At 40.4% G+C, this 27,120-nt stretch overlaps 1 protein-coding gene across 1 annotated transcript in view; it reads right to left on the bottom strand.

The window, feature by feature from the left end:
* Positions 1 to 26,820, bottom strand: part of LOC102309168 (fibronectin type III domain-containing protein 5) — a 57,784-nt gene extending 30,964 nt beyond the window's left edge. Inside the window, exon 1 of the mRNA XM_005919870.3 lies at positions 25,917 to 26,820. Within this exon, the coding sequence (XP_005919932.1) occupies positions 25,917 to 26,001 (85 nt within the window). The 5' untranslated portion in view covers positions 26,002 to 26,820. The remainder of the gene's footprint in view (positions 1 to 25,916) is intronic.
* Between the last annotated feature and the right edge of the window lie 300 nt (positions 26,821 to 27,120).

Here is a 27,120-nt window from a genome sequence, read left to right as displayed (position 1 = left end):
TACTTTTCAGCAGAGACTATTTTCCACCATGTTTTTATCCATATGTGGGTTTTGAGTAAGTCGCTGGGCCACAACACATTTCAGTGTTCATTTAATAGTTTTTAGCTAACAATGAGAATTTATGTAGACAGTGAGAAAACAACCAAGCCTTTGAAAGCATGAGGGTTTAAACACACACACACATGCACACACGCACGCACGCACACACACACACACACACACACACACACACACACACACACACACATTTATATAGTTTGTTAGCGACGGTCAGTGAAGGCCAGGTAACACATGCAGTCTGCAGAGCATTTAAACTGAGATGATCACAAATATGTAGGCACACCAACATTACTTGCAATTCATTTATAAACTATGGGCTCCTTTTTTAAGTATTTATTTATGCCTTTATTTGATCAGGATAAACAGAACAAGTGGAAGGAGAATGATCAAGAGCCTTAATCGAAGCAAGGAGGACCTAAACCTTTGGTCCATTCAATATATATATCAATCAGTTATAACATTATTACCACCTGCCTAAAATTGCATTTGTCCACCTGACTCATCGAGGCATGGACTCCTCTTTACCCCTGAAGGTGTGCTGTGCTATCTGGTACCAAGATATTAGCAATAGATCCTTTAAGTCCTGTAAAATGTGAAGTGAGCCCTTCAGGGGCCAGACTTGTGTGTCCACCACATCCCACAGATGTTTGAGTGGAGTGCATAGTAGGGCTGGGCCATATCATACCGTTCACGGTAATACCGGTATAATGTTATATGAAAATGAAATATCGCAATAAAATATGGGTAAAACGCGCATGCGCAGTGCCTTCGTTTTTCATACGCACATGGCGGAAAAAGCATGGTGGAGACGGAGAATGAGAAGGCCGATAGCGGATCGTTGAATGAAACAGATGAACCAGAATTGGTTTGTAAAAACGTCGCAGCTCCAGTGGTGTGGAACTGGTTTGGCTTTTGTCCGTCAGATACACACCAAAGCACATTTTTTGGTAGAGCATGCAAGCGGGCCGTCGTTATTACTGTTATTACCAAACCGATTTTATGTGGTACACGGCGCTCAAAAATCTGTCAAAAAATGTTTTAGTACGACTTTGCTAAGCTACAGTCTGAACTCTCTGTTACGCCTGATGGATTGTCGGAGCATTACAGCTACCGTAGTCGGGAGCCTCGCGGAGTAATACATACTGTGTTTCAACATAAAATTATGGTATTGTGTGTGTATAACCTCTTTTTAAGTTTTGTGGATATTATACATGGTTATGCTGAGGATATGTTGGCCAATTTCCACTGGAAATGCCTTTTGGCAAGTAATTTGCATTTGCACTGTTAAATTTTTATATAGCTTTAATGCACATAAAAACCAGCTGCTTGTTTAAGTGAAAATACATTGATGGGGTTTTTTTTGCACTAATAAAGTTGTGGAGTTGTAAAGTATTTTGTCTCACGTCAATTATATCGTCAGTTATATCGTTATTGCAAATTTTCAGATATATATCGTGATAAATATTTCTGGCCATATTGCCCTGCCCTAGTGCATAGTGCATCCTGGTATCAGGTGTTCCCCAGGTATATGACTCACATGCACCTGGCAATCCACATGATGTAAAAGAAAATGTGATTCATCACACTAGACCACCTTCCTCGGTGGTCTAGTCTGATGCTCACATGCCCACTGTTGGTGCTTTTGACACTGTGCAAGGGTCTGCATGGGCATCCAGAGTGATCTGCAGCTATGCCGCCACATACACAACAAACTGTGATGCTCTGTGTATTCTGTCAGAACCAGCATTAATGTTTTCAGCAGTTTAAGCTACAGTGGCTCGTCTGTTGGATTGGACCACTCGGGCCAGCCTTTGTTCTCCACAAGCATCAGTGAACTTTGGCCACCCATGACTCTGTCGGTGGTTCACCGCTGTTCCTCCCTTGGATCGCTTGTGATAGATACTGACCACTGCAGACCAGGAACACCCCACAAGAGCTACAGTTTTGGAGATGTTTTGACTCACTCGTCTAAGTCATCCTCAACTTCGCTTAGATTCTTACACTTGTCCATTTCCCTGCTTCTAACAAGTCAACTGTTTTTCACTTCACCTGTCTGTGGTCATAATGTTGAGCCTTTTCAGTGTAGAGACATCCAGCTGCATCAGATGTTTTGTCATTTGCTTCCAATTACTTACAGGGGTATTAGTGAAGGCTGATGCTGATTTTGATTTAAAATCTTTCCCATAGTAAAACTGAACTAAAAGTTTAAAGTCAAATTTTAATATCTCTGCATCTGCGAAGTGTTCAAAAAGCTTTTAAGTCTTTATCTCTGTCAGGAAAATCAATCCATTAAGGATTCAATCATATGAATAATGTACTCCAGCCCCCTGACATTTCATAAAGACCGTTCTCCCATTTATTCATAAAGAAATACAATTTAAAAATGGCTTGTGACCTAGAAGAGAAGCTGTGCATTTTCAGAATTATAAGTGAAACTGTATTTAACTGTAAAATAGCATTATTATGATAATAATTTAATGTACTCTGCCAAAAGTACAAAAGTATTCATTGCTGTTTGATCGGTTCCACACCTGAGTGTCAGGACTTGCTCCAGTGGATCAAACAACAGATTTGAGAGGTCCATGGATCTATTCCAGCCCAAATTTCATCTTTCACAGAAATTCTAGCAATTATTTGCAGTCCCTTCATTTTAAAGAGGCCATATGCTAACTGGGAGGTAACTGGATATTTTAAAATGTCCATGTTTAAAAAATATGTTTAAAATTACATGGATGGATAATTTGTAAAGGACAACCATAGAAACACACTGACAGCTGCACAGGCTGTGTCTATATATAACCAAAGCTAATGTCCAAAACCAGTCCCTTCGTGGATGTTGAAAGATGAAACTATTTTGTTACAACTGAGACAAGTTTCTGATGTCAACAGAAACAAACATTCATCTGTTTAACCCTTGTTTCACTCTGGTGTGTGAAAGCCGATCAAAACTTAACCCTGTCATGCATGAACTATGACAACCTAAATCAGGATTTTTTTCTTAAGTATTTTTATTCATCTTTAGGCATGAAAAAAGATTTTTGAACTTCATTTTTTTAAACATGTACTTTTCAAATAGTTTTTTACATGTTCACTTAGTCAGTCCGCTGGCTGACCAGTGGGTGGCAGGGTATGGAGTGACACATTAGTGTCCAATGTAGTAGTTTATGTGCAAGTATACCATCAACACTGACACAAATACAAGAAAACAGCCTTTGAATATGTTATGACTTCAGGATAAAAATGCTCGGAAACTCAGGTGCCACTTTTAGGATGTTTACTGACCACTTTTAGAAACAACCACAGCTAGTCGCAACACAAACAGGAAACTGTTTCTCACATAACATTCTGACAGAGAAAACCCTGAAAAACCTCTTAAGGTTCCGGGGTGCAACGCCCCCAAACATACATTAGGCTAGGCAAGGCAAGGCAAGTTTATTTGTATAGCACAATTCAACAATAAGGTGGTTCAAAGTGCTTTACAGAGACATTAGAAACAAAAACAAATAAAAAGCATGATTTAAAATTGATTAAAACAAGCAAACAAACAAACTAACTAAATAACAAACAAACAAACAAACAAAACAGTATGTAAAAAAAATAAAATCAAAACAGATAAAATCAGAACAATAGATAAAATCAGTAGTTAAAATGTAAGTTTTGAAGTTTAAGCTTAAAAAAAACAAAAAAACAAAACAAAAAAACATCAACACTGTCTATAACAGAATAGCTGTCCACTGTTATGACCACTATGCGTGAAAGGGTTAATGCAGATGTTTGGTCATAATGCACAAAACCAAACACAACATATTAGCACAAACACCTCATACCAGCTGTCAGCACGGTGGTGGAAGGGTCGTGATTTGGGCTTTTTTTGCAGCCACATTAGCACCTTACAATCATTGAGTCCACCATGAACTCCTCTGTATTCTAGAGTCAAATGTGAGGACATCTGTCAGACAGCTAAAGCTTGGCTTAAACTGGGTCATGAAACAAGACAACGATTCCAAGTACATCAACACATCTACAACAGAATGATTAAAAAGGAAACATCAAGGTACTGCAGTGGACCAGTCAAAGTCCAGACCTCAACCTGACTGAAATGCTTTGGCAGGACCGCGAGAAAGCTGTGCATAAATGAAAGCCTGCAAATCTCAATGAACTGAAGCAATACTGTAAAGAAGACTGGGCCAAAAGTCTTTCACAATGATGTGAGAGAATGATAAAGTCATGCAGAAAACAATTACTTTGAGTTATTGCTGATAAAAGTGGTTTACAAACTACTGAATCATGGGGTGTAATTAGTTTTCCACATGACTGCAGAGAGACCTGCAAAAACGTTCTTTGTCATGGCTCTCTATATATCACAAGTTATTCCTGCTTTTCTGGCCGATTTATAATCTCGAGCTTCTTTTATATCTTGTCAATAGCAGGAAAGGACTATAGTGCATATAAGGTACCTTAGGTAAAGCTGTAAGTGGTTATCAGCTTTGTAAAACAAATCATAAGATTGTGTTAGATTTTGATAATGATCAGAGTGTGATTTTAGGTGTTGGAGGGCCACTGCAGAAGTCTTTAGTTTGGAAGAAGTCAGGCACAGGAAGGAATTACCAAACTTTAGATGTTCTCGCAGGTTGTATAACCTTTGGACAAAGTCAGAATAACAGTTTCCCCCTGAGGGTGTGCTGTGCTATGCTACAAAACTGTTGGATCCAGCTTCATATATTATCATGACAGTGCTACCTGTCACCTGTCTCTCAAACTAGTCGTCTACCTCTCAGCAAGAAAATATTTACAGTGTTTTGTATTGTTTTGTATTTCTTGTTTTGTATTTTGAGTTTGAACGATGAAGAAATCAAAGAAAAGTAAGAAAAATGAATGAAAGTCTTTCTAACTGATTAACCTGAACCTTGGAAACATGAGATATCTTATGTTAGACAGGTCTTTTAAGATGTTGTTAAAAATGTTTTTGTCCCCAAAACAACTTTCTCCTAAACCAAACTCAGTAGCTTTCTTCCTAAAACTAACCAGACTGAAAGGCATTCTTCATCGTTTGCTTCCATCAGTGTTCTTTAGTACGACCACTCCTCCCGCACTCTGATTCAGATTGAAATGCCAACTAAATGGCTGAAATGTAAATGTATGATCACACCCACGCACATACTGTACTTACAGACGTGAATGATTCTCTGGGGGCCGGTTAAAAGTGATGGGAAATCTAAAGCACTCACAAATGAAGTGTGTGGTTTCTTTTCTCTTTTTTTGTATTTTAATGTTACTAAATCATCAGGAAACATCATGACCTTCACTGAGAGTGAGACAGGGAGAAAGTAAACTCTAAATGGGAGTTTAAAAAGGGATATTTGCTTTTAATGGAGAAAACAGAAATGGAAAACAGGGGAAATGAACATTTATGGTTACAGTAACAGAAAGTGGATTATTAAAGGACTAAGCTTTTACAGAGACCACAATTTGTTTGCATTTATTTAGTTAAATCTATGAAGAAAGTCAAAGACAACAGTTTGACAGACAAAGTAACATTTTCCCCATCATTCCCTAAAAGCTATTAGCTGAACATTTGTCTAAACCTGACAGGTTAAGGACAAAAGAAGATGTGTCAGGCCTAACCCCCCCCCCCCCCAAAAAAAACAAAACAAAACAAAAAAAAACTATCTACAGCAGATGAATATTTTCTGAAAGTCACTCTCTTAAGAGACAGGAAAAAACCCAGCAAAGACCTGAAACAGACCTGAGAGACACATCTGAATCTTCAGCTCATTCAGCTACTGTTCACTAAAGCCTCATCAGAAATGGTCTCAGTGGAAGAACTGGACTGAAAATCAGTGGCAACTGTTGGAGTGATGAGTCACTAATCACTAACAGTATGTATGGAGGAGGTAAGGTGGAGGCTCTGTCATGGTTTGGGTCTGCATTAGAGCCAGTGGTGTTGGAGATCTTGTCAAAATTGATTAATTATAAACAAAGAAAAGTACCATCAGATATTGATCCACCATGAAGTACCATCTGGAACTGCACCTGATTGGCACCGGCATCATTTTTTAGCATGACAATGATCTCAAACACACTGCCAATGCAGTAAAGTCGTACCTGGATAGAAAAACACACAGTTGAACTCTATCAGTCATGGATTGGCCTCCCCAGACCCTGGACCTCAACTATTGAAGCAGTGTGCGATCATCTTGAGAGAGAACAGAACAAAAGGCAGAAACATCCAAAGAAGAGCTTTGAATGTCCTTCAAGAAGCCTGGAGAACTATTCCTGAAGACTACTTAAAGACATGACAAGAAAGCTGCCTAAGAGAGGTCAGACTGTGCTGAAGAATAAAGGCGGTCACACCAAATGTTGACTTTCAAGCTTGATAGAATTGTACAAACTTAGGTTTTGCTTTATATACTGTATATAAATGTAATTTGCACATGTTTCTATACATTGCTGAACCTATTCCACAATTTCCTAGGACAACACAAAGAAATGACGGGTGACTTGAGACTTTCCACAATACTTCAGACTAAAAAACAAGCAAAACGTGTTAAAAAGACAGAAAACAAGATGAAACGAGCTTCAAAAAAGTGAAAAAAGAGATTACATAACGCAACAACACAGAAAGCTGAAGAAGTGAAATTTAGAGTCAGAAAACTTCCAGGAAAAAAATGAAAGTAAAAACAAGAAGAATTTTAAATAAGTCAGAGAAAGAAAGTTTGAAAGCGAGAGACACAAAGACAAACCCTGGAACAATGAAAGGAAATGACAGATGAGCAGCCATCCCTACTTTCATCTTACTGATGATAAAACATCTAATGGACTCAATAACTACTTCAAAAGCCATCGATGAGTCTAATCTGCCCACTCCAGCTCCTCCTCCTTTACTGCGGGACAGGAAGAGCACCCCACATTTCTCTCTTTAGTTTTCTCATCCTCAATTAATGAGCACCCGCTGGTAGAGTGTGTGTCCTTGTCTGTTGGTGTGTGTTTGTAGTATGAAAAGACACAAATACACGATGATGAGGGAAAAAGAATCAGCGCAGCAGCCAATTAGGACATCAAGGCTAAAAAAAAGGACATTAAAATGCTGCGATTTCGCATTACACAGCACTAACTTGCATTCCTTTCTGAAAAATGATGCAGCATATTATTATGCTTTAGTTTAAACTGCGTTTTACTCAAGAGCAGCAATCTCTTATTTCATGGCGGAGGAGAAAATTATGGTTTTCAATCATTTTTATGCAAAACTGAGTCAAACTAAAGACTAAATCCATGACTCTTACTTTCTGCAAACCAGCATTTATTTGTTTCTGCAGTACTCAAAAAACCTATAGATTAAGGTGTGTGAAATGGTGTCTTAAGTAGCATTATACTACCATGGTCAGGATGCTGTGTCTTCTGTGCTACTGTTTCAAACTAAATCTGAGCAAACCTCTACTCTGGACATCAAATATTTTTTGCAGAAAAACTAATTAAAAAGTGAGGTCTGCATTTCTTTCGATGTTGTTCTGGGGTCTTTTGTGACCTCTTGGATGAGTTATTGAGTCGCTCTTGGAGAAATTTTTGTCAGCCAGCCACTCCTGGGAAGGTTCACCACCTTTCCATCTGCGGATAATGGTTCTCTGAGTCCCACAGCTTTGGAAATGGCTTTTCCAGACTAAAAGATCTCAGTGACTTTGTTTCTCATTTGTTCCTAGATAAGATAAGATAAGATAAAACTTTATAAATCCCTCAGGTGGGTTCCTCTGGGAAATTCGGTTTCCAAAAGCACAGCACCGACAGGAGTTACAGAACGTGAGCAGAATATTATATATATATATATACACATATATAAATAAAATATACGAAAGGGATAAATAGTATAAATAGGAATAAGAATACAAGGGAATTGCACATTTCAAGTATTGAAGTCTATTGCACCGTTGACTATTAACAAAAAGTATTGTACAGTGAGGTGAAGAGGCACTACAGCTTAGTTGTTCCCCCCTCCTTTGTCCTCCTGTTTCCCCTCCCTCTCCCCTCCAGAGAGGAGTTAAACAGTTTGATGGCGTGTGGGACAAAGGAGTTTTTAAGTCTGTTGGTTCTTGTCTTTGGGAGAAGCAACCTGTCACTGAACAGACTCCTCTGGTTGTTTATGGCCGTGTGCAGAGGATGCCTGGCATTGTCCATAATGTCCAGCAATTTTTTTAGTGTCCTTTTCTCTGCCAGCTTCATGCCGACCACAGAGCCAGCCTTCCTGATCAGTTTTTCCAGCCTGGATGAGTCCTTCTTTGCTGTGCTGCTCCCCCTGCACACCACAGCATGGAATGATGTCTGGCTTTTGAGGATCTTTTGGTCTACTCCACTTTGTCAAAGAGGTCCTATTTACATGATTTCTTGGTTTGAGAATAGGTGTGGCAGTAATCAGGCCTGAGTGTGGCTACAGAAATTGAACTCAGCTTTCCAAAGATGTGATATACCACAATTAGTTTATGTTATAAGGGGGCCATCTGAATGTTGCAAAGGAAATTGAGACTCATCAGACCAGGCAACTTTTTTTTTTCCACTCTTCTAGCTAGCTAACCTGTAGACTCATTTTTCTGTTGTTAGCTGACAGAAGTGCCATCCAGTGCGGGCTTCTGCTGTTGTAGGCCATCTGCTTCAAAGACCAGCTAGTCACTTAAATCACCTTGCTGCTTAGAGGAGGCAAAACTATTCAATTCAATTCAATAAAACTTTATTGATCCTGAAGGTTAACCCCGAAGGAAATTGGGTTTAATGAGGGCTGCAGTTTTCTCCATACAAAGGTCATGTTTTGAAACATCCTCTTTATTTAATTCATTATGTTTTTCTGCAAATGACATTTTAGGCACATTCTGTGTGATGCTGGGCTAAAAAAATAACATCATATTGGAGATAACTGGATATTTCTCTCATGAACTGGTTTCCATACTGGGTAATAATTACCCGACTTATCTTCTGTTGCCAGCTTTTTGTGCTTGTCCTCGTGATAAACAATCAATGCCAATAACTTAAAACCTGGTGGAGGCATTACTTCAAGTGTTACAGCTGTAGAAGGTTGGACGTGGAGCCTTCTCATAGATTAAATTTTACCATATCAGGTTGGTCTGTTACCTGATTTTGTTCGGTAAATCTACCAAAGTCCTCCATTGATGGACAGTGATGCAGTTTTCGTGATTTTGCAGCTTCACACCAGCACAATTATTTTTTACTAAAGCAATAAAAACACGATTCAAGTGGAGATTGTGAGCTTTAATTAAGGTTCTTAACAAAAGTATTGCATTGATAGCGTGAGAAAGTAATGGGACAGTTGACTGATGTGATTAAAAAGCTGGTGATCACCCACTTTAGTTCTCTACAGCCTCACAGCGCTGGTCTCCAGCCTGATTACGTAATCCTCATGTCAGTGCCACCTTGTCTGGAGGAACGACAACCAAAACAGAAATGCCAGCACTGCCTTTATTTTGTGGTTAGACAACTACAAAGGACACAACTCAATCCCAGGCTGGCGGAGGAGCCGAGCGCGACAAGAACTCTCCAAACCGAAAGCATCTGGCTTGGCTCTGTGGACTGTGACCATGAATGTCAAGCTCTATCTCAGGCTAACAATCTAACCACAGCTCATTATGCAAGCCAGCTTTCCCACACTCCCTGCAGGACACCCAGGCCTGCCTGCCTGCCAAGACTGCTTCAGAGTGGTTAAAGGGAAAAATCCACAAAGTGTCTGTAGCATGACGCAAAACGATCATCAATCTGCGATAAGGCAGAATCCTGCTCCTTCTGTCTCCCTTGTCTGCTTCCATTTGTGACTTCTTACATTTCCCTGGTTGCCCTTTGACAGCTGACAAGGAAGGATTATAAATCCGTTGCATCCATCATGTGTAGGTGGAGTGAATGAAAGCATGGCAAGAAGCACAAGTAGGTGGGAGTCTTTTTTTTCAGTTGAGAAAAAGCAGCATTTTACTCAAACTGTCCTGTGCCTGCATTGAATTCTGGTCTATTTCCTGATGCTGTGGGCGTTAGAGTTGGCCAGTGTGCTCGTTTTCTGACAAATTCCTCCCTCTATGATAACTGAAGACTGTGGGTGCAGAAAAAAGCATTTGCACTTTACAGCTGAGGACCTGAAAAAACAGATGTTTTTCAATTTTCTCTTGCTTTATAAAAAAACTAAAACATTTAGGTGAATATCCAAAGATTACAGTTACATATGTGACCATAGTTGTAGATTTTTCTCTCTCTCAATGAGCCACAGCAGCCTGTGGTATTCTTCAGATGAGATTCACATTTTAAAGCAGCAAAGGCAATGAGAAAATGCTGTAGGAGATGAAAAAACACATCCACTGAAAATGTTTTAACTTGGGCAAAAATATATGTGGTTGTACAGGAGCTCTATGAAACTAGAGCAAAACAGGAAAGCAATTGAGGGAAAAATCCTTGTGAGTTTCTTGTGAGATCACTGACAGGTTCAGGATGGGATACGCACTACCAAAACTAGACCCCCATGGAAGATTTCCCGATCTCCGATCTGTTTTTTGTATTTAAGTAATTCACGTCTAAAGTTGGGTACAGTAGTAGGTTTAGTCTTAGGGTCCAGCCTTTATCCAGCAGCACAGCTATCCATGTCAGTTTGGCGATTCCCACCTTGAAAAGGTGCAGGGCTTTTTTCACCACAAAGTTATCCTACCATCAGAGCATCCTGTCAGGCTCTGTGGACTGTGACCATGAATGTCAAGCTAACAAGCTAACCACAGCTCATTATGCAAGCCAGCCTTCCTCCGCGCTCTGCAGGATATATACAGACCTGCCTGCCAAGACTGCTTCAGAGTCATTAAAGGAAAAGTCCAACAATTCTCCATCAGTGTGACTTGGAGCTGCTTATTTCACATGGAGGCACCTTACTCTATAAGTCATTTCAAGGCCAATTAGAACTCAAACCCATCACAGACTTCTGAGCATAACTGTTTCCAGATCAAATTTTGTGTAGCAAGACGTTAATGATGAAAACCCTCATCGTAAACATTCAACATCTTAAAGTTAACTTGAACATTAGACAGTAAAGTCTCCAATTGGTGACTTTTATGAACACTTCATGCTTTCATCTCTTATATTTCAAGGTTAGGTCTGGCTTTCAGTCAGTTTTCTAGTTCATCCCAATGGTTCTATGAAGGGTTGAGGTCAGGACACTGAAGGCCACTCAAGTTCTTGTACGTCAAGCTTCTTCTGGAGTTAATTTTAAGGGATTTCCTTATTATCCACATACATTTGTCCACAAACCTTTGCCCACATGGATCATCTGGACATGATGCCAGGTGAGGACTTTAAATAGACAGTATTTAGGCATTTAAAAAAACAAACACATAATGAACACGTAATGAAAATATGCGGTGAAAGCACATCCTCCTCCTCCTCACACCCTCCCTGTCTCTGCCAGTGACAGCCAAGATCCCCCCTGAACTCCCATCGCGCTACGGTTGCTAAATCCCAACTGCTTTCATCTGCCAGTGCTGCAATGGAGTGCTCACACACTGAATAGACTTCTGCAATTACATTATACACAGGAGAAGAGAGGAGATGAGAGGGGAGGCTTGGATGGAGTCAGGAAGACAGAGGAAAAGAGAGAGATGAAAGAGAGGTGGATGAAAGACGACAGGAATATGACAGAGCAAGGAATGAATGAGTCAGGAGGGGGAAAAAAGAGATGGGAGAGCGAGAAGAAAGAGCAATTATCCTGGGCAGATATCAAGAGATGGGGACGGCGGGGTTTTCAATCTTTGGTTTTGGAGAGAAAAGACAGACGAAGGGCAAAGTGGGATGGATGGATGGATGGAGGGGGGGGGGGGGGAGATCAATGTGCAAGGAAAGAAAATGGAGAGAGGGTGGAGGGACAACGGGGGTGGGGAAGTAGTATGTGGATATTGATTAAATGATGAAATACAGCAGTGATCAGGTGGATGTTAGAGCACATACACACACACAGTTTCTACATGCCCTTGTTTGTCCTTCATGTTTGAGTCGGGTTGTCTGATTACATATTTATGACCATCCATTTTTAACTTCTGGAATATTTCAGCACACATCTGGCTGCTACATCTTGAGGAGTTTGCCCCCTCACATATACTAATGTGCCACAAACAGGACTTTAATATCACCAACCATTCCCATGTTATTACGGTGTATCCATAAAAATGGCCCATCCTGTATATTAATAGAAGTGCCACCACTTAGAATATGCTATGTAAAAAGGGTGGGTGGAATAAGCTAACTCTTTACAGCACAGGTGTCAAACTCATTTTAGTTCAGGGGCCACATGGAGAAAAGTCTATTCTCAAGTGAGCCGGACTGGTAAAATGACTGTATATATAACTTAAAAACAACAACAACTTCAGATTTTTTTCTTTGTTTTAATACGATCAACATAAAAAATAAAGCTAGAGCCTGTGGACAGTATGTTCAAAATAGTACAGGCACAACATACCTATTAATTACAAAACATTTCAAGCTATTTGAAAGTTCTGAGGACAAAGAACACACAAGCACAAAGTGCCTCAGTGATTCACAGAAGTATATCACAGATCACAGAACTACATCAGGGTGTCTCATGCAACACTTTCAGTGGGGTTGCATAGTTTATTTGACTCCTGATACCTGGCATCGTTTAGCTTTCACCATCTCATCAATATCGATCATCACATCCTGAGCGGCAGCTAACTTCAGGATGTGATTCAAGTGCTTGTGCGTGAGCCTTGAGCGCAGTTTTGTTTTATTTATGCTCATTACAGAGATTACAAAGAAAACTTGCTCACAAAGATATGTTTTGCAGCGAGGGCTGTCAAGCTGGGGTAACCTGGCAGGAGATTCTGATAAAAATGTGTTCAAGCCAGCTGCAGCAAATTTGGCCTTCAAATCCAAGTCACACTGCAAGTCTATTATTTCAAGTTGGATCCTGACGGGCAGATCAAAGGGATTCACGGTGAGTCTTTCTCCAGTTCACCAAACAGGTGAACACTAACAGTCCCGTTATTTTATCTTTGAACCGCTTCGTATCTGCCACACTTTGGGTCGTGCACACATTTTTCAGATAGAGGAAGTGAGCTGCATCACCACCAGCGAGCTGTGTCTCCCACAATGACAACTTCAACTTGAAAGAACGTAGGCTTTCATAATACTGCGTGACAACTTTGTTGCGTCCTTGCAGCTGTTTGTTCAAGTTATTCAGGCGCTCTGTAACATCCACCATAAATGCAATGTCCTGCATCCATTCTGTGGAATGAAATTCTAACACTGGTTTGCCCTTTTCTTCTATAAACTGTTCAATTTCTTCTTGTAAATCAAAGAAACGTTAGTCCTTTATTTATCCAGGTAAAAAAATCTCATTAAGATTAAAAATCTCATTTCCAAGAGAGACCTGGCATGATGTGGTCTTTCTCTCTGAGAAGGCTGTCAAACTGAGGGTGATTGAGGCTTCTGGATCGGATGAAATTAACAGTTTGGATGACCATCTTCATGACGTTATCCATTTTCAGTGACTTGCAACACAAAGCCTCCTGGTGCAAAATACAGTGAAAAGTCCAAAAATCACATCCTCCATTTGCAGATTGCACTTTATCTCTGAACTTTTTTACAACGTCTGCGTTTTTCCTGATCACTGAGGGCGCACCATCTGTAGCCAGGCTGACAGCACGGGACCAGTCCACTCTGACCCTGTCCAGCACACCGACGAGTGCGGTGAAAATATCAGCTGCAGTCGTTGTATCTGTCATCGGCACCAACTCCACGAACTCTTCGGTGACGGTCAATGTGTCGTCAACTCCGCGGATGAAAATTGCCAGTTGTGCAACATCTGTAATGTCTGTGCCTTCATCAATTGCAACTGAAAACGCAATAAATGACTTTACTTTTTTTGCTTCAACTGGCTGTCCATCCGCTGAAAGATCAGAAATCCTGTTGGCAACTGTGTTTCTTGTCAGCTGATATTTGCAAAGGCCTGTTGCTTTTCAGGGCACACAATCTCCAATGCCTTCATCATACATGTTTTTACAAATTCACCCTCACTAAATGTTTTTAAAGCTAGTGCAATTTTGTTAGCAATGAGGTAGCTAGCTTTCACTGCAGTGTTACTGATGGCTGTGAGTAAACACAGACTGCTGTTTCTTCAGACCCGCCAACAGTTCATTCACCTTCTCTCTTCTCCGCTGTCCTTGAAAGTTGTCATATTTATCGGCATGAAGGCTCACATAGTGGTGACAGAGGTTATATTCTTTCAGCACTGCAACATGCTGGGAACACACCAAACATACAGCTTTCCCATTCAGTTCCTTGGATAAATAGGAGTATGACCATTTTTCTTGGAACACTCTGCATCCACTTTTCTCTTTTTTGACAGAGACATATTGGGGCAATGAGGGTGCTAAAGCACATCAGGTTTAAATTTCGCAGGCAAAACTAAGTAGCTCACAATTTCTATTGCGCCATCCAATGGACGCAATTGGAACAGCAGGTTCTTTTTTGAAAAATTGCAGCTCATTTTCATAATGCATTTTTTTATTTTATTTGGGACGCCTTTCAGAAACCCAAGGTCACCTTACAAAGAACAAAATTAATAAAAGGAACAGTAGTCATAAAATACATAAAATAAGTTAAAATTGCAAAACAGAGGTTGACAACAGATAAAATCAGCGCTAAAGTGAATAAACCAGTTTAAACAGATGTGTTTTGAGCTGTTACTTAAATACGGAGAGGGAGTCAATATTTCTTATGGCTGGAGGAAGAGAGTTCCAGAGCCGAGGAGCAGAGCGACTGAAGGCTCTGTTCCCCATAGTAATAAGGCGTGAGGACGGAACAGTAATATGAATAGCAGATGATGATCTGAGAGGGCGGGAAACAGTGGTGATATGGAGCAGGTCACACAAATATGAAGAAGCAGATTTATGACACACTTGTATGTAAGAGGTAAGATTTTAAAATTTATCCTGGCTTCTACGGGCAACCAGTGAAGCTGCTGAAGAATTGGGGTAATATGAGCTCTTAACGGAGTACGAGTTATGACCCGAGCTGCAGAATTTTAAGAAGTTGGAGTTTATGAAGGGACCTTTTAGGTAGACCAAATAGGAGGGAATTGCAGTAATCAGTACGGGACGTAATAAGACTATGGACAAGGATGGCAGCAGTAGAGCAGGGCGATATGGCCAAAAATATTTATCACGATATATATTTGAAAATTTGCGATAACGATATAACTGACGATATAATTAATGCGAGACAAAATACAACTCCACAACATTACTAGCGCAAAAAGACAACCTTCCATTTATTTTCACTTACAAGAAGCTGGTTTTTATGTACATTAAAGCTTTATAAAAATGTAACAGTGCAAATGCAAATTCCTTGCTGAAAGTTTAACCAAAAGGCATTTCCAGTAGAAATGGGCTGACATATCCTGAGCATAACCATGTATAATATCCACTGAAGTTAAAAAGAGGTGCTTTGCAACATTAAACTGCAGTGTGCAGTACGTATTTTTCGGACCATAAGGTGCACGGGATTATAAGGCACATTAAGCGAAACAAAGCAGTCAGATAAATCAAACTTTATTAAACTCATTCTTCTTGCTTCCTCCACTTCTGTACCATTGATTCATTAATGTTGAATTCTCTGGCAGCTGCTCTATTCCCATGTTGTTGCAGTATATTAATGACTAACCTGTATTGTGGATGGATTATCTCAGTTGTTCTCCTGACTGAAGTTTGGTCCGTTTACAGCATCCTGCCATGCGATTGCATTTGTCTCTAACTATCAGGCACGTTAACTTTTTAAGTGGAAAAGTGTTGTGTTCGTCCTCCAGCTTCACTGTTTGTTATGCTAACATAGCTGTGTGCTAGCGATCACGTAGCACATCATTATATACCAGCTAGCCCAACTTCAGTAACCCTACAAACGTCACTGCTGTTTAGTTTCCTGTCTTCATTTATGTTGGAAGTGATAGCAGAGCTGTACGTTTGAATTTTTCCAGAAATCTCTCAGTCAGAACATGCTATATCATGCTTAGGTAACTAGCGAAACTAGCGAGCTAACTTCCGCTAGCTTCCTGCTAACTTCTAACTCCGTTAAATGTAATAACTTTTGTTTTCATGGATGCCTGGAAGCTAAACTTCATAGTTACACCTGGTAAAGCAGCAATGCTGATCGTTTTATTAAAGATGAAAGAATTTAGACAGTTTTTAACTCTAGGTGATGCTGCAGTGTTCGTTTGCATACGGAGTTTAGGACCCAGATTACTCCCAGATTTAAGAGCATCTTAGTCCGACAAATACGACAATAACGACGGCCGCTTGCATGTTCTGCAAAAAAAAAAGTGCTTTGTGTATCTGACGGACAAACACCAAACCAGTTCCACATCACTGAAGTTGCACCATTTTTACAAACCAATTCTGGTTCATCTGTTTCACTCAACAATCGGCCATGTGCGTATGAAAACAAAGGCACTGCGCATGCGCGTTTTACTCATATTCTATCGCGATATTTCATTTTCCTATCGTTGCCTAACTTTATACCGGTATTATCGTGAACGGTATAATATGGCCCAGCCCTAGGCAGCAGCATGGGGAGTAAGGAAGGGACGGAGTCGGTTAATATTACGAAAGTGGAAGTATGCAGACCGGGTTATGTAATTAATGTGAGACTGGAATGAAAGAGCATTATCAAGTATGACACCCCAAATCTTAACCTGAGGGGAGGGAAGGGTAGGAGAATTTTCAATGTTAATGGAAAAACTGTGGGATTTGGTTAAGATAGATGGTGTACCAACAAGTAAAACTTCAGTTTTATTACTGTTAAGTTTGAGAAAATTGGAGGAGAACCAGGATCTAATCTCAATAAGACCGTTTGAGAGGGAGGTAGGTGGGAGGGATGAATTGGGTTTAGAAGAAATGTAGAGCTGGGTGTCATCGGCATAACAGTGAAAATTTATATTAGATTTTTGAAATATATGACCCAAGGGCGTAGATTTGGTTTTGGCATTGGTGGGGACGGATGATTCAACCACCAAACTATATATGCTATTCTACATGCTTTTAAACCATTTAAAATTCCAATTCATAGTTTTATATGTGAATTATATAATGTTAAATTACTATTAATCAAATGACTAAGTATTTTAGACTTTAGTTTACTTCAGCCATATTCCATACAAATCAGGTATCATACAAAAATAAAAATAGCTTCAAATACAGTCATGACAATAAAAAAAATATGACTTTAAGGATTTAACAACATTACTTCAGTTATAGTACACCAACATGTCTTATACATTAGCACTAAGGGAAAACTGAATGATCTGATGGTTTTTGTCAATAAAACTACTCATCTAAGATTACCACAAAGTAAAAGATCTGTCAGCAAAATTATGCAACATTTTAGGCACACTATCAAATCAGTGAGCTTTTTTATTCTAAACATGAACTACTGTTACAGCAACAGACATGGACACAACTCAATGTTCACTATGTGAAGGAGCCAAACACATGCCTTCTCCTCTCGTTAACTGAGATAAACTGCTGGCATATTTGTTTTACATCTATACTGTCCAGTCTCTCCTGGTGGACATGGTACAGCCTCTGTAAACTAATATCCTGGCTTGCTCGAGGCTCTCTGACAGTTTCAATCAAAATTAGAAATGCTACTCTGAGACTGAGATAACTAATAGTGCTGCCTGTTGTGCAGTTAGTTTCCAAAACACTTATTCATGGTTACATATACTTTTAGATTGATGTGGGCCAAAACCTAGCATAGCCTGTAACGTTATTATGACACATCTTATGAGTGAACTTGACTTTAAGTGACTTACAGGTTTCTTTGAAAAATACTTTCTTATATCCAGGTTCTTCCTTTTTGCTGCCGTCCTCCTCTCCTCCTTGCAGGTCCTCGCAGCGCAGGCTTGCCGCTGCTAAAACTAAACAGAGCTCCCTGAAAGGCACAGCCAATCACATTGACCATATTTGTCACATGAGGTAGGACTCCAGTAGAGAATGTAATTTTACTCTTTCTGCACCGCTGGATGAATGAGACGCTGACAGATCTTTTTTTTTTCTTCTTTCTAGCGGCTTTGATTTCTTTACTCGAAGAGATCAAATTATTGGTGGGAATAAATTCAATAATCGCTGGATATTGGTGGGGACATGTCCCTTCCGTCCATGCCAAATCTACGCCCTTGATATGACCAAGAGGGAGCATGTAAATAATGAATAAAAGAGGCCCTCATCAGCTCAGTTTTATACTTTACAAAATCATCTCTCGGGCCGGATTAAACCCGTTTGCGGGCCTGATCCGGCCTGCGGGCCGTACGCTTGACACCCCTGGTCTACAGCTTAATGATCAGTAATTTAGGTTCTTCCTGTTTAATTCAATTCTTTGCTGCCATTTGTTTATGTTTTATTGGAGTTTTTTTTATTGTTCTTGTCATATCAAACTGCAGTATTGAGCAAAATAAGTTGAAAAAAACCTCTTTGGTTCTGGAGTCAACATTTTAAAATAGGTTTTCGTTGCAAAGGAGAAAATGCACAACTTTTTTTCCCTCTACAGATTTTCAAAAAAGTAACAAAGAAATGCATGTTTGATGCTGCCAATTATCAGCAAGAAAATGCAGCCTGTTCTCAATCCCAGGGTTTCAGATACCTTCTTTTGTCAAAGCATGTCTGGCATCTCCTTTTGCACACAGTGTCCTTCTGAGCCTGCAGCAGCATGTTTGACCTGCTAAAGACTGAAGGTAATTAGTTTTGTGGCACATTCCTTCAAAAGCAGCCGTGGAATTAATAAATGCCACAAAACGTTATTGCATTTCTCCAAAGCAGACCTCAGAATGCAGAATAATAATCCCTTTTTCAGGTCTTGGAGTTTCTCTCACAGCTCTGCTTGTGCTGATTTTTGGAGACAGTAATCCTAATCCGGGTTTTAACAGGAAAATAAAAAGATAATTTAACAGAGATGTGAAGTTCGGCCTGGATGTGCTTACTCTGGAGAATTTCCCTCATCTTCCCGTCCTTATTTGAAGTTAAAAAAAAAAACCAACCCACCCACACTGTGGTTTGATCTCTCCACACGGTGCTGTATCTGTGTGTTGTACTATGAAATGGACGAAAGCCAAATCTACTAAACATGGATTTTTTCGTCGGCCTCCGACCTCGTGTTTCTCTGCAGGACCACAAGATGAAAACAAAAACAAGTCCGGAGATGGCAGCTGTTTACCTCCGCTCGTCCTGGAGTACAGTACTCTGTGACGTGTGACTCGAGTCGGACGTTCAGCTGTAAATCACAGCGAAGAAACAGTTTGACGATTGACTCAGACAGCCTAATCTCACTAATGGCTCCCTACCACTCTCTGAGATGGATGGATGTCCGTGGATGTGCACGATCTAATATAGTAACATCCTCTCCATACTGATTAAATATACAGTATGAGTGCATTATGAGACATTGTTCCCCTCACTCCTCTTACATAAGAGCGAGACAGAATGAAACTTGTTGTTGCTTCACTTTGTGTTTTTTTTCTGTCCCTGGCTACCTTTGAGGTCATTTCGTGCTGCACTAACTTTCTTTGGTGTCTCTTTGCAACTGTTTGTGTTGATTTCCATAAAAGTCTTGATTCACCACTCATTTCTTTATGTTTTGCTCAGAAAACAGGAACTTAGGATGTATTGAAACGTACAAACATATAAGGCAAAAAACCCCAACAGAATTTGCGCAATTTTAATGAGCTGAAAGTAAATATTTGGTTTGACCATCTTTATTCTTCAGCACAGTCTGAACTCTCTTAGGCAGCTTTCTTGTCATGTCTTTAAGTCGTCTTCAGGAATAGTTCTGCAGGCTTCTTGAAGGACAGTCAAAGCTCTTCTTTGGATGTTTCTGCCTTTTGTTCTGTTCTCTGTCAACATGATGCCACACTGCTTCAATAATGTTGACAGTGTGTTTTTCTATCCAGGCATTCTCATGGTGAAAAATCTTGCTTTTGTTCATCAGATACTTACCAGATGGTATTACAAAGTGGATTAAAATCTGATGGCGCTTTTCTGTGTTCATAATTCATCAATTTTAAGTGGCTCAACAAAAAAAATCCCCCCAAAATACTTGGGGGACTGGACTGGGTTAAAAATTAGTGGAAAAGTAGCCAAAAGCAACACACTGGAAAACCTCCACAAAGTTTTAAGAACTACTGGTCCAGAGACAGAAAGTCTGGCCCCTTGGAAGCAAAAATATAAAGAAATGACAGCTGGCTCAAAACTTTTGCACAACATTGTATGTGTTCCTTTCTGTTCATTTTCAAACTATTTTTTGTAATTTTGTGCCAATTTTCATCCATCCGTGACTCTCTCTGGTCACTCTGTGACTGTTGTTTTCGGATGTCTTCATCGTGTACCATGGAGGCTTTGCTATGCTTGTGATAATTTTGTGTTTTCTCCTTCTCTGTGAACCATTTGCAAATCTTTTCAGTCCTTTTGTGTCATTTTTCCATCATTTTTGCCTCAGTTTGTTATTTGTTGTCATTCTTTGCCACTACTCATTTTTTAGGATGCTTTCCATTCTTGTAATAATTTTGCATGATTTTTCATTTGTTTTTGTTTTTTTTACAACTGTCTGTTTTGTTGCTTTGTGCATTTTTTTTAACGTTTTTTGTGATTATTTTGTTTTTCTTTTCCATATTTTTTGTGCTTTCTGTGTCTCGTTATGATGAATTTAGGGTCATTTTTGTGTTGCTTTTCAATATATTTGTTACAAGGACACTTCATTTTTTTGTTGTTTTTTTCATTTGTTTAGTGAATCCGGAGACACTCAGCTTTTGTGGTTATTTTAAATGTTCTATTTACACTGTGCATTTGTGTTGTTTTCCATTACTTTTGTGCCTCTTTGTACACATTTTGTGCTTTCCATTATATTCTTGCATTACTTTCCTGTTTAGTGTAACTTTTATATTGTCACCTTTGAGGAAATTTTCAAATAGTGACTTTTTTGTTACTATTTGTGTAAATGTCATTCACTGGATGTCTGGATGTGACCAGGTGATAGTTTCTGTGATCATTTTGTTTCTCTATCTACATGGCAGAGCTATGCTTGTTGCTTTCCATACATTTATGTTTCTTCGTGATTATGAAAGATTAATTGAACCCTAGCGGCTGACACTACGAGTCCTCCTTACCCCTGGGCGTGTGCCCTGCATGTCCTATTAGGAATCCTTTCATGAGAATGGCAATTTACGTTTGCTGGCCTAGCAACTGTAAACTGTAAAGGGGTGGACATGGTTGGCAACGAGTCTTAGTACTATCCCCCACACCATAACACCACCACCACTAGCAGCCTGAATCTTGAAAGCATGGATCCATCCTGCCTTGTATTAATCTTGTTTATACCAAATTTTGACCCTACCATCTGACTGTTGCAGCAGAAACCGAGACTCATCAGACCAAGCAACATTTTTCTAGTGTTACATTGGCTAATTTTGGTAATTCTGTGTGAATTTTCATTTAAATCATCAGGTTGCCATGGAAAGATAAGGACAATCAGCACTGAGCTGAGGCAGTTATGTGAGGCTGAGCTGAGTATAAAGAGAGGCTTCGCTGCTGGAATAAAACAGCACTTTACCCTGCTCCTTTTAAAATAAATGCCTCCTGTGTCTGCAGTTGGTGCATTTTTATGATCCCTCTACAAGCTCTATGCTCATCTTTCTGCTTTGTTCTCCTTTCTGAAGACCCGTGTAGGACAGCTTTCGTCTCACTCCCGAGGTTTTCATCAGGGAGCGGCGAGATGCAACAGAGAGAAACACAACTGCAAATAAATCTTGGGAATTTATTCTTGGCTTTGACAGCATACGGACTAAAAATATTGTCGTGCGAGGTCCAGTTACTTGGCTAGACTTTTTAGCCATATCCCACGTAACCTGGCAAGAGCTTTGCCACGCGATAAAGAAAGCTCAAATATAGCGACTCCTTTACAGAGCACACACACTGGCCTTTTAAATATAAGTTTATAATGAAGGTCAGAGCTGTTGGTGGTGTCACAGTGGACTGCCTTATATTAAAAAGTGTGGCTAATACTCTCCTTCCTCTGTTAGAAATCCTAGCTTGTAATCACTGTAGAGTACAGATGCAATAACAAACTCATATTGAAGTAGTGCCAATCAGAACTAGACACTGAGTGCATGCCAAATAAAGCAACAAAGTGGCCTCTGCTGAATTCTCTGCTGGTACAAAGACTAAAATGTCACCCCAAACTATTCAAAATATCAGCTGAGCGTGTGCATGTGCAGCAAAGGACACAAACCTGCACGTGTTTAAATTTTCATTTTTGAAAAAAATGTAAGTAGACTGACCTTGCACATCACCCACATTTACTCTTAATATCCAAATTAGTTTAGACTAGACACTCTTTGACCTGTAACTGTTTTCTCAGTTTCCTTAATAAATAAGACTTGGGGTAACATATTCTAATTTTAGTTTGTCATTCTAGATGTGGGATATTATTTGAAGGTTGACAACTTAAGCAAAAAATTGGCTAAAATGAAAAGACGGTTAAGCGATGCGTATTTCTTGCCTCAGAGGTTTTCAGAAACACATTTTGCTGAAGCATCTTCTTAATTCGTAAGATGAAAATTAGCTCCAATGTTTGTTGAAATCTGGGACCTCACAATCAACATAAGCTATTCCTCTGCATGGTTATACAACCATGTAGGAGAAGGAGATCACTGTGTAGTACTGGCCGTCAAGCATCCATTGCAGTGATGCAAATATGCCCCTATGGCCAAGCATATCGTTATTTTGTCAGAACCACAGGCATCCAGGTTCATGCATGAGGTGTCCTTTCGAGCGTGCACCCAGACAGACAGGGTTGTGACATCGAGCAAAAGGATCTGGCACTCCCAACTCATCATTTGCCAATATTCCTAAACCTAACCGAGTCAGGTTTTAGTGCCTAATGCTAACTACTGAAAGCAAAAGTTAAAAGTGAGTGAAAAAACAAAACAAATACGCATGTGAAGAACAAAATAAGCAAAAATGAAAACACACGATGCACTGTCTCCTAGCTGAGAAACCTGCAGCCTCCTAAGGCAGACTCGGTAGGTCTCTAAAATAAGACCTTTATCTCTCTGTGTTAGAGCAGCAACACCAGGGAGCAGATTCCTGAAATCAGGAGATGCAGCTGATAAATCAGCATTTCAGACCAGAATCATACAAAGCAAAAAGAGATGGTCATGCTCAAATGAAGACTTGTCACATGTTAAATGACTTGTCAGGCACAAGTCGTTAGCTGAGCAGTGTGTGGCTTCAGAGCCAGACGTTCGAGCCTTCATAACAGGACTTCACTAACTGTCGGGAGATGTAGCAGTGACTACGTCCATCTTCAATCTGTGGTCAGGATGACAACATGACGGCACCACCACAACAAAATATTAACTGTGGGTAATGTAACTCATTCCACATAATCCCCTGTAGGGCCCAACATACATAGAAAAGTTAAGACCGATACAGATACCAATACCTAATACTGATATTGATCCTTATACCAATACTGAGCGTAATACCGATACTTGGTTAAAAATCCGATACATTAGCTAATAATTTTTTTTGATATGTGTAGTTATTTATGAGTTCTTACTTACATGTCGTAACACTAATATGATATAATTGTTTTACTGACCCAAAAAGTGGTTGATTACATGTTTATGCCCGAAACTGCTCGAGTTGGCAGCTGGTTGTCATTTGTGGTCTCCCAAACATGCGTTTTGTGAAACTATTCAACATCATTTGCTTTTTAGATTTTTACTATCGGCTAATACTCATATATCAGCAAGTAGCTAATATGAGGCCGTCCTGGCAGAGCTAATCCCCGGGATGCATTTTTTCATTTTTACTTTCAAACAAAGACATAAATTGGATCAAAAATGACTGATCATGCCTGTTGAGCAAAGATTTTAGATTTGCACATGTTGGAATTTTAATTTTCTGATTCAGGTTGGTCCCTAGTTTAACGCCCAGTGAACAAATTCCATTTGTTTCAGTGTTAAAATCTTTTTTATTTGACTGAAGACTCTTCAGCCAGTTAACATTGCTTATAATCCTGCTCAGAGTCTGGGATAAGCTAACATCCACCTCTTTTTATGGACTTTGTGGGTATATAAGGCATGCAAAGGAAGATACTTATAAAACAAGAACATACATAATCATAAAGGATAAAGCAACTCATTTATTATAATCCCCCGTGTGCGGGTAATGCATTGTTAAGAATATAACTCACACTGAACACAGATTGTTCTGCTAGCCAAAGCCTTTTGTTGAAAAAGCACAATTTTCAATCTCATAAAACATAGAACAAATATTTTTACACAAAGCTATAACCAGGTGTAATATCACCTGCTGCTTCAAAGTCATGAATCAATCTTTTTAAAATAAGACGCCGGTCGCTTCCTGAAGTGCTGCTGTCTGTGATTTATGGTGAAGGAGGGAAAAAAAGGCTTCCTCCCGCAGCTGTTTGTCATGACTGGAAATCTGCATTTAAAATTAATGGGTGGCAGAGAGCAGGAAAACGAAGCGTGGTTAATGAGCTCCCATAAAGACATGACGTCTGTGACGTGAGCTGAGCAGGTAAAGGCCGTGTGGGGGGATATAAAGACACAGCAGCTCATTGGATAAATCGATACAGAACCTTGTAAGCGCAGATTAGCTGCTCTTTGGTATTCATCCAAAAAGAAGCATGTTAATTCGGTGCTATTTGCCAAAGGCTACTTTGGATTAAACCTCATGGGAAGGTGCAGAGGAGGGGGGATGTGACCAGTGGTCTGGGTGATTTAGGTGCATTCCTGCAACAGCTAATTAAACAGAGCAAAGGAGGAGTGAAAGAGAGAGAGAGAGATTGCTTTGAAATTCTAATCCCCCGATAGGCATTCAATTAAGGTTGGGACACTTTTACAACAGCTGTTAGTCTAGTTGAAATATGAGGCGTAAACAGAGCGCAGCATACGCTCCACTCACCTCAAATCACACAGGTGGACACACAAAGCAGTGTGTCAATGTAGAGTCGAACCACTGTTACGTACTTAAAGCTGTAGATGATAACGAAATATCGATCATCTTTCAGGGCCAACAGCTTATTATTACTGCATATAACGCCAGTTTTTACAGGCTAACATCCAGGTTTTCCCTCTTTTGTCCCACATGGTATTTACACTGATGGTTGTTATTTGTGTTTGGCATCTTTGCAAACTTTTGCAGCTTAAAAAATGATGATGTGTGGGCTTTCAGCTGTCCATTTTCTGTGCAGAACACCACCTGAACAGTATCGCCTTTTCATGATTGCTTTCAGATCATACAAAAGAATGAAAATAAAGAAAAATAAAAGCTTTTTGTGCACATATACATAGATAGATCTCTCTCTCTCTCTCTCTCTCTCTCTCTCTCTCTCTCTATATATATATATATATGTAGGGTTTTTTGTTTTTTTAACACTGCATTTAAATCACCATTCCACTTCTTACTTCTTATCAGTCAGACGGAGGTATTTCTAGAGCCTAAGCAAAACGAGGCTCTTGTCCTTGCTCAGATATAACAAGGACATTGGGCTTTTTAAAAATTCGATGTTTTTCCAATGGAGTTTTGAACGCAGCTTGATTAAAAAAGACAAAGCTGCTTCAAATGAGCTTAAATGGAGAGAAACAGCGTGGTAGACATGTGTTCAAACACCTGTGTCCCATCATGCCGTAAAAATGTCATAATTATGTGAGTTATGCCAGCTGTTTGTGCCAATCCTGTCACTGCTTCCTAAAGTTTCTTATATTTAGATTAAATATGAGACACAGAGAAGGAAAACGGGACACTCACTTCCTCCGACCATCCCCGGGGTCTGCCAGCAGGCCAACAGGAGCAGCAGCATCAGCCCGAGATCCAGGTGAAGAGACACGGTCATAACCTCCTCCTGTGTCTCCACGCACAAATACGCACACACCACCACCACCACCAGCACCTCTGGCTCCTTCTGCACGCTTTCTTCTCTTCCTCACCTTCTCACCTCCTTTACCCCACCTCCCCCTGCTGCTTATTTACTGAAGGTCTCGCCACGGGGTCACCACTGTTTCCACATCACCCGTCATCGTCTGCTGCTGCTGGTGCTGCTGCTGTGGAGGGCACAGTTTTGCCAGACCGCACTGGTCGGACTCCCAACTTGCGCGAAGTAGGTCAGTAGGTGTGCAGCCTAAATCCCAGCCTCTGCTCTCTCACCGAGGGCACGGAAAAGCGCAGAGCGGAGCCCGGAGGAGCAGAAGAAGGTGGAGGGGGTGGGAGAAGCTAACAGGTAGTCTCCGTGTCTTGCGGTTTCTGGTTAAATGTCGGAGATTTCGTCGCAGCAGGTGGAAGGTCGGAGCTCGGTCATTTATGAGGAGAAACTGCGCTCATTCGGGGTTCGTGTGGATACATAGGAGGACGGAGGGGCTGATGCCGAGGCTCCCGACGTCTCTCACAGGAGGACGCAGGAGCCCAAAAGGTGGTCCCGTCTCATCCGGAGAACAGCAGGCTGGTTTAAAATCTGGCAGATTGCGGGGAACCTCTGAGGATCAGAAAATATATGTGTGTGCGTGTGTGTGTGCGCAGGAGCTTCAGCCGGGAACTCCTCACGTCAGCCGCAAACACAGCCGATCTGCACCGACACAAATCCTGTCACTACACAGAGCATGGAGGATGATGAGGATGAGGGGGGAGAGGAGAGCGAGAGAGGGAAGGTGGGTGGGAGGGAGGGAGGGAGAGGACAAAGAGGTGCGTTTCTGTTCGTGGAATAACCTGCAAGCTGCTAGAGACGAGCGCTCTGAAGTGCCAACTGTTGCTTATGTAATAAGCCTCGCAGCACTGATCTGAATTCATTCCTTCAGAGATCAACAAGTACAGCCACGAGGCCATCTGCCTCTGACTGGTTTTAAACTAGGTGCTGTTTAACCCTCAATTCCAGTTACAGCCTCCCAGTGGTCTGTGACTCATACTCACTGGTTTTCTATTTGAGCTATAGCTGCCGTTTTGTTACCTTTTAGCCATAGCC

Source organism: Haplochromis burtoni, unplaced genomic scaffold (genome assembly GCF_018398535.1).
Source record: "Haplochromis burtoni strain Fernald_Lab_line unplaced genomic scaffold, NCSU_Asbu1 Contig_39, whole genome shotgun sequence".
NCBI classification, from domain to species: Eukaryota; Metazoa; Chordata; class Actinopteri; order Cichliformes; family Cichlidae; genus Haplochromis; species Haplochromis burtoni.
The sequence above is the reverse complement of the archived record's forward strand: the minus strand, read 5'-3'. Positions and strand labels throughout refer to the sequence as shown.